Source organism: Hyposmocoma kahamanoa, unplaced genomic scaffold, assembly GCF_003589595.1.
Source record: "Hyposmocoma kahamanoa isolate Upper Pololo Valley unplaced genomic scaffold, ASM358959v1 99879, whole genome shotgun sequence".
NCBI classification, from domain to species: Eukaryota; Metazoa; Arthropoda; class Insecta; order Lepidoptera; family Cosmopterigidae; genus Hyposmocoma; species Hyposmocoma kahamanoa.
The window spans coordinates 4,307,316-4,316,362 of record NW_020656077.1 but is presented as its reverse complement, the minus strand read 5'-3'; the positions used below and the strand labels follow the sequence as shown (position 1 = coordinate 4,316,362).

The window sequence follows — 9,047 nt, the reverse complement described above, 5'->3', positions numbered from 1 at the left end:
GTATTTTTTTTTTTTTTTTTTTTTTTTTTATTGCGACTCGACAAAATGACTGCACCGCGCCTGATGGAAAGTGCGAATACAGTCCAGAGATGAGAGTAACGGATGGAAAACACAAATATCTTCACTCCGTCACTATCATTTTGCCGGTCTGGCCAAATGCACTGGATGTACACCAACTGATCCCTGAACGCGATTCGCAAAAGCGTTTCACTGTGGAGGGTTTTCCGCCGTGTGTACTGTGGTCGCTATCCAGTCGGCACAGAGCCTACCACAATGCTAAGCAGATGGACACTTGTGACGCCCTCGGTCGCCTCTTACGACCCCCACGGGCATGTATGGGGAGGCGACAATGTATTCTTAAGCCGTCGCCCCACGGCTAGAAATATGGTATGGATTACAGTGATTCTGCCATTCGAAATACACATGCTAGATATATGAGAAAATTGTTTGTGCCGGTAGGTTGATAGTGCTTTTTCTTCTTACAACTTTTGCAAGGTATTATAAAAGTCGTAACACAAAATTTTCTATCAGTTTGTGGCACTTAAACGAAATATTATTATATATTATAAATATGTGAATTGTAGGTGTGAAGTGCAATATTGGCTTTGAAATTTAGGAGTGGTTATAGTGTAATATGTGTCATGGTAAAGGAAACAATAACCCGTGGCAATTGGATAAGAATGCGAGTAAATATCATAGGTGTAAAGAAACCGCTCGCTCTCTTATCGCTCATTTTAATCACCGCCATTGCCACGTTCATTTACTAAACTGTTCGAGGCAAAGTTCATTGGATTTTTTTTAACGAAAATGATTCAAACTATTAAGAGCGGTTACACATATTAGCAGATCCCTAAAACCAAAAACAAAGAAAAATTATATATATATATATATATATATATATATATATAATACATATATATTATTTATAGCACATAGAACAATTCGTACAGTTTGCTGATTCGTTCCGTAGCTCAGTTGGGAGAGCGTCAGACACGGTATGCTGAAGGCGCAGATTCGAATTCACCCGCATCGAAGGAATTTTTCTGAGTGTTCGAACTTTGTTAATTAATTATAACAAGCTAGTGGAGTAAATTCACAAAACGAAATGATAATCATGGTAGTAAAACATCATGATATTCAATAAATGTAATATTCTATCTCTGATAGTTTTAAGATGCATCAGTGGATTTGGAAAGTAGATTCCCTGAGAATAAGGTATGGATTATGATAGGCTCCTTTTCTTTCTGTGCGTCTGTGACATGTCAAATGTATTTACACCAGCAACAATAAAATTCTCGAACATTAGAGTGGTAAGTTGCTGTGGTAGAGTTGCACATTTTTATTTTACCAAATTGTTAGTAGACATGACGGAAGTCTTCGCTCTTGACAATGAAAAAATTCATTTCAAAGTGATTCAATACAGGAAACACTTCTAAAGGCAAAGTTCCTCAATTGTGAGAAGCAAGTGAATCAACGATGACTAAGTATCATGAAGGTTGCAGTCAGCAAGGTTGCCACTCGCTGATGTTATCGAACACAAGTTTTTGGCTATCACAAGGTCGATAATGAAAACCTGTTAGAACCCATATGAATAGGCCTTTTAAGACTAGTTTTGTGGGGGTGCTGCTGATCCTGGTGGAGTTCTGTTGAATATAATGTTGTCAGTTTTATAAGTATTTATTCCGGTTTTGACAATATTTATGTATATATAATATAATATATAATAGATAGGAATTATACTTTCGACTGGTAGTGCGAGATGTTGCCTTTAAATTTTATAAAAAGTTTAACAAACATGTTGTCTAAGCTTTAGTAGGAGTAGAGCTCTTAGAGTTCATCCAGGGAAATACTGCCACCTTACTTATTTCTGCCGCCAAGCAATAATGTGAGCTTTACTGCGTTCCGGTTTTGAAGGGTAACAGGGTGCTAGTGAAATTAAAAGCACATGGGACTTGTCAACTTGTCTCAGGGTGACTCAGATCTTTGTGATTTGGACTCAATTTATACAAAAAAATTGTACGTTACACAATTGAGCATAAAGTTCATTGTGCACCATTGTGCACTGCTCATTGTGTGGCATTGCAACTTTTATGAACAGGCTTGTCGCTTACCTACTTTTACGAAGTCGTAAAATTTTTTATAGTGTACCAAGCGAAAGAGGAAGCAAGTGCTCAGTCGCTTCTTATAATATAAAAGAATCCAATGCATATATTATTATTCATTATTTATCACACTCCAAACAGAATTTACAGCTTCTATCTACGCTAAGCGGAATGTAAAGACCTTAGAAATTCATATTTGGTATATATGGTAAACAATTTTAACTGCCTCTGTGGCCGAACGGTTACCATGCCACGCAGAGGTCCCAGGTTCGATTCCCGGGCCGGGAGAATTACACTATAAATACATTTATTTCTCTCGTGAGTTTGGGTGTAATTTGTAGTTGTCTATGTGTGTGTCCATGCCACGTTATTATTATTAATTAAGGCATACATATAAGGCATTTTGTACAATTAAAAAGAACTATTTTTTCCTAGAGGAAACAAGTAACTTTTAAACCTTTACTTTGTTTACATTTTGACCATTACTTAGTGGATAAAATTTTGAATTACTTTGAGAAGCAAAGAATGAAAGAAGATGAAGACGTAGCTATCGGTATTTTGAGAGTTCATTGGTAGGTATGACTAAATTTAAATTTCAGCTTTGAATGTGTTCAATATTTTCAGTTTGTTCGCATAGATTTGACCTTTTAGAATAGATCTAACCGCAAGACTAAATTAAATTAACATTCGCTTAGCAACAATCTCTCTAAAGGTTATTTTGATCAGAAAAAACTACTGTGTAATAAGAACGAATTGCAAAATGCGCAACATTATTTTCGCTTTTTCGCATGGACGTAAAAACTTTTTTGGACCGGCTCTAGTCGACTTGGCGCATGGCGTTAGCAAGTGCAGTGATACCCTAAAACGTGTATACAACATACCCATAGTAATAAAATAATTAACTTCATGGTCAAACAGCCTAATACCGTGAGAACCAAAGATTATATTGCCTTTAATGAAACTCTGAGAATACTCAACCATATTACAATATTTTCGTTGATAATAAAAGGTTTCCAAGCGAACGCACGCATCGAGACCATGACGATAAGTATTTATTAACATAATGTAATAAGCCAGCAAAGAATTGTTTACTCAATGCATAACATCATATCAGTGGCATGTATGAGCTGCACATAACCCGTCTATATTGTTTTAAATACATTTGTAGCAATAAAGCTCCTTGTGAAAGAATTCGTCCAGGGTAATACCACCTTACTCATTTTTGCTGCCAAGCAGTAATGTCAGCATTCCTGTGTCCCGGTTTTGAAGGGTAAGGGTGCTGGTGAAATTACAGGCACATGGGACTCGTCAACTTATGTCTCAGGGTGACGGGCGCAGTGGCAGTGCGCCTCAGATCTTCGCGATTTAAAGAGCTCAGTGGCACTGTAACTGTTATGGACAGGCGTGTAGCTTACCGTCAGGAGCACGACTTGTTCGTCCCGTCACTTGATATTATAAAAAAAATTACGGAGTAAATAATTTGTGCGCGATACATGTGACCTTCAAAAGTATGAACAAGATGCATCCAATCGGTAGGTATTAAGAATATTCAGAATACTTTTTATTTCTATAAATACCAGTCTCCTTTACGACCCGGCGCGTGAAATGTGTCTATACGAAGTAATGTTTAACCGACACCTGTGCTACGTGTGAACAGTGTTACAGGAGCCGTGTGCTCTAGAAACTTGATTTTTCACGGACAGTACCGAAAGTTATGAAAATTGGTGAGTTTTCACCGTATATCCTGCGGTTCTTTGACTCTGACGTAATATAACTTCCAAATATAGTGGGTTCCGATTCAGCAACACAACGAACTACAGCGTTTAACTATGAAATCTTGTGGGTTGGTACCTATAGAAAAACTTACCTTGCCATAGTTGGTCTTGAAGGTCTCGGCGATCTCCAGACGCTGGACGATGCCGCGACGGCAGAGCACGTCGATGATGGCTTTCTCGTCTGTGCCGAAGCCCTTCATGGCCTTGCGGAGAGTCTCCGCATCCGCGGCCGGGTCGAACGGCTCCGCGGGAAACACCGTGGGGGTGCACTGTGGTAAAGATATTTCGTTAAATGTGTGTTATAAATACGAATATTACATATTAGCTTAACAGTCCGTGGGTTCCGCCGTCTTCTTTGTGAGCGAATGACCTTGCGAGACTATTATTTGAGATTATATTCAACTACACATCGTGGCTTGGAAGAGGTCGTCGTGTATGCAGGCGGCTCTTGCGAGTCGCAGGAATTCAGTTGCGTCATTTTTGGGCAAAAGCAGCATATTTTCAACGTTCAATTCCTTGAACTCAAATCTCCACACGTACGATATTATCTTATAGTAATGCTGAAGAATAAACGTCTCTCCAGGAATGGAGATCGGATAACATTTTGACCATAATCCAAATTATTTAGCAATCGCTTTTTACTAAAATCCCTGCCGCCCTTGATAAGTGCGGGTGATGTCATTAGTTGTGGTTAATAGGGTCACCAATATAATCTTGACTTGTCGTACTGAGATTTGTGTACTTATTCTTGTACAGTCAAGAGCACGTCAAACTTGACACTTTGTACTTTGGACCGTTCTTACCGTAAGCGGCAAAGAGTTGGAATTAAATCTTAAGTGTCAACTGAGCTGGCTCTCCCGACTTCTATTTACAGCCTTTGGAATCGAAACCCTTGGTCCGTGGGGTCCCAGTGCCCTTCATCTGTACAAAATTTTATCGAAAAACTTAATAGACTGTCTGGGAAACTCAAGGGTTACCTTGCCCAACGCATTAGAATAGCAATACAAAGGGGGAACGCATTCAGCATCTTGGGCACCCTTCCGCGGGGACCCAATTTTATTCATATAATTATGATATAATTTAAAAATCCTAGTTTTACTTTATTGTCTTATTTACATTACCTGTATATTATCGTAATTAAATACTTTCTGATATTTCAAACATGGAACCTATAATATACATAAAAAAGGATATAAGTGTCAAGCTTGACGTACTCTTGACCCTGTACATAATTGACTCAGATATAGGAAAAATATATGTATGATTTGGCCTTAGAGGATGGAAAAATAATAATTTGACTAATGGAAACGTCCCGCTCTTGTCTTTATAGAATAATACTTTGCCAAAGAACAGACATCCGTTTCCACGGCCAGTATTTCCTTGACACGAGTATATATACTGTCTATGGATATCAAATGTACGTAATTAAATGTGTTCGCTATTTCTTCCCTAAGTCATAATACCGTTAGGGCTGTTCAAGGACGTCACACCCCTTATTGTCCCACATTCCCATTTACATAGATATTACAGCTTCGTGACCCAAAAACGCCCCACGCGCCCGTATCTCGCGTCGGGCCAGCTTGCTGGTTTTACGTTTATGGGTTAACCATGATTTGTATCAACTATAATTAAGGTTCGACAAGTGACAAGAGTACCCTGTGTTTAGCGTAATAGTCATAATATCTGAGTGGTTCCCAAGTGGGACTTTCAGTTTATTCAGTGCAAATTTAATTGAATTTGATTTATTTATCTAATTATATTTCGACTGACTTGTCAATTGTATATTTTGAAACATACCTTTATGTATAATGCTGTGCATAAATGTAAAGCAGTATGTAAAGCATCTATAATATGAATAACAAAATTGTTGTAAACTAAAATGTTGGCAACATTTGAAGTCTAACCAATTATAAAGAAATTATCAGAACAATAAGCGTAAAATTTAGTTTAGTTAAAGAAGTGTTGGTTAAATATTTTTTAACCGACTTCAAAAAAAGGAGGAGGTTCTCAATTCGACTGTATGTTTGTTTTGTATGTATTTGACGATTCTTTTTTTTGTTGGAAATAGGGTACCTCAGAAGGGGTCCCATTTAAATTTGAAGAAAATATTCGACCTCTAAGGGTGGTAAACTAGGGGATGAATATGGGGATGAATGACTTTTGAGGCCGGTATTTTTAGTACTCTGTACTGAGTACAGGTTATTTTAAACAACTGACCGTAATATCAGTGAAGTAAAGCAACAAATATTTTTTACCTGCCTGCAGACTTATTTCCCGAACGTTATACGTTAGGCCTTTTCAAGGCGAGAGTGAATGTGCATTATTATTATGTGTACCTATGCTCCATCGTAGACCCTATGGTCTCTTTCCATTAGGTACGATGGAGATCAAATGCGCACTTGTATTTTATATGTAAAAAAACCACCACTTAACAAATATTTTTGCGGCTTGTACGACTGTAGTGGCGGCACAGCCTGGGTAGCTTATACCGCCCTGTTCAACACATATTCAACCTACTAATTTATAATGCGTGTATTACACAAACTTATTCTTTAGTTTCTATGTTGTACGACTGTAACATAAAGCTAGGACAACGCCCTTTTTTATATTGGGCTGGGTAAAAATAACTAAGATTTGTGTCAAGCAACAGTCGACTATCAATCAATTTGTATCATAGATATGATGTGATTGATGATACAGGATGAAAGAATAAGATTCCAAAAAAAAATGAAAAATACCTACATTTGATTGAATGAGAAATAAAGTATGCCCATCACATTTGGACATATTTTGTATGGAACACAAACGTTTGTAGATTTATTTTTTGCGTAAGTCGTTATCAGAGTAACTGGAATAAGTGCAAGTTATTGTTACAACTACCTATGTTGAAAGAAAAACAAGTCGGACAGACACTGACCCGGTGACAATCACGTGCATTATCTTTACATTATATTTAAGTTGAAATCAAGATATATGACATTTAACGCAATGTATAACTAGGTGCAAGTTATGTACCTCCCTATCCTATCTATACCTGATACCGCTCACAATGTCCCACCACTGATATCCTCTAGAAGTGACACGTATGTACCAAGATAGGAGATTTTATAGTCGCTGTGAACTTTTATATTATGCAATTTACATTTCCTTCTAGTTCCTATTTTTAGGTGAAGTCCAACTGTATCCACCCGTCTTCAGTTCTGCAATCTGCATTTAGCGCATAATAAGTATGTAGGTACCAATAAGAAAAGGAACCACATAAATTTTACAAGAGACCCTTGTACTGTAGTGGAAACGATATGGGTTGATCAGTACATATTATCTTAAAATGTCTGGAAAATTCTTTCGTGGCATGTTAACTCAAGATGGTGGTAGACATTCATTTTCACAACTACCTACAATTGCCATTTACCCAATAATTACAATTTGCCGACAGCCGGCAAAGTTATCCGATTATACCGCTAACCTTGCCCAGAACAGATGACATCATCTCCCGAGAATCGATGGACAAACCGGCCCCATTATCGTAGGTGTAAAAGCTTACCTTGTACGGGTAGTATTGTTGTCCACTCATTTTGTTAGATTCCTGGAACAAGCAACAAAATTGAATATCCAAGTAGTGAAAACAAGCTTGTAAACGCGTTATTACACCTGCTAAAAATAAAATTTCATTGCTACATATCAGCCGGTGTGTGATTAACATTAGCAAACACTACGCGCCGGCTTGCTCACCGGGGAATTCACAAAGTACACATACGTATTTCTACAAGATTATTTAATATTATATATTCAACTGCGATTATTGCAACATTAATACATATTACCTACACTTTATGAGGATATACGTTAAAATTGTAGACACTTACTTTGTATTTTAACACAGAGACACACCCAACCGTGCGACAATGCGGCAAACTCCGAAATAAACACGAGTCGAGTGAAACTCCGAAAGGTCGGGGGAACTGCTTTTTGTTCGGCCCTCTCGCTCTTCACCGTCGTCGTCAACCTTGATGCGAGTTTGTAGGTAACTCCGCTTATAGCCGGCTCTACACGCTTGCCGTTTGCCGCAAGCCCCAAACGACTACAAACGCTCACAAATTAAGGCGAGACAAACGTCCACACACTTGCAAGCGCACTAGTGTAGTGTATTCCAGAGAAGCAAGCATGGCGAACCATTTTTATTACGAAAAGAAGCAAAATGAAGGGAAACATGCATTTTCTACTTTTTTTCTCTTTATGGTCTATATGATAGGGATTCCAAATGCAAGGTTCTGCTAGGTAGCACTCCAGGAAGAATAAATACGAGAATAAATACGAGAGTTTGACCAGTCACTCACAGAAAGCTATCACTTCTAGATTAGTATAGTTGTTTTTAAATTGTTTCCTTACAGCTATGTCTATAAAGACAGTACAGCGACATCTTTTTTTAAATAGTATATGGGTTGCCCAACAACGTAGGAGAAACGAATCGTATATCTCTATATCGTTGACAGTTCTCAAACAATACAAAGTAGCACAAACGTGTGGATACGTGATAAATGCTTGCCTCAAGCTTCCTTTGATTTGTGCACAATAACCGACACTTGAAGGGATCGGCGACAAAACCATGCAAGCTCGCACAATCCAATCCAAACACACCATCCACGCACTTGTATTTGCGAGCGCTTGCTATAGTTTGGCAAGCGTGTGGAGTCAGAATTAAATTCATGCTTGTTACCAATTGGAATAAATACAAAATACTGGATTTTTTTATCATGATTTATTAAGAAATAGGCATAATGAAACCTTAAATCTAAGCTGCCAGTGGTGTAACAAAAATTGGCTTTGGCTTCATTGTACATACTACACCGGAACCACCAGAGTATTAAATAACATTTATAAAAATGGAAAACAAACGGTTACAAACAAAGTACTGTTACTTATTGTTTTGTAATACTTGTAAGCAAAGCTCAACATTACGATATTATGTAAAAAAACTAGGTTTTGATCTCTCAGTGAGATATGGGCCATAATCGAAGAACTTTGTTTGAATCTTGCTGTAATGAAGTAATTCGACAGGCGGCGGCGGCGCGGTAAATACGAGGTTGCATGCATAGAGCGCTTGGCCATTTGGCCAATGTGGAAGTTGATTTACTAATATCAGGAATATGACAAATCATATTATGGTACT

At 37.9% G+C, this 9,047-nt stretch overlaps 1 protein-coding gene across 4 annotated transcripts in view; it reads right to left on the bottom strand.

Moving 5' to 3' along the window:
• Positions 1-7,762, bottom strand: part of LOC113239326 (annexin B9) — a 26,432-nt gene extending 18,670 nt beyond the window's left edge. For all 4 annotated transcript variants that reach the window (XM_026476264.1, XM_026476261.1, XM_026476262.1 and 1 more), the window contains exons 1-3: positions 7,744-7,762; positions 7,422-7,463; positions 3,970-4,146 (exon numbers count right to left, since the gene is read on the bottom strand). In XM_026476264.1, coding sequence (XP_026332049.1) covers positions 3,970-4,146; positions 7,422-7,451 — 207 coding nt within the window. In that variant the 5' untranslated portion in view covers positions 7,452-7,463; positions 7,744-7,762. The remainder of the gene's footprint in view (positions 1-3,969; positions 4,147-7,421; positions 7,464-7,743) is intronic.
• Positions 7,763-9,047: the final 1,285 nt, after the last annotated feature.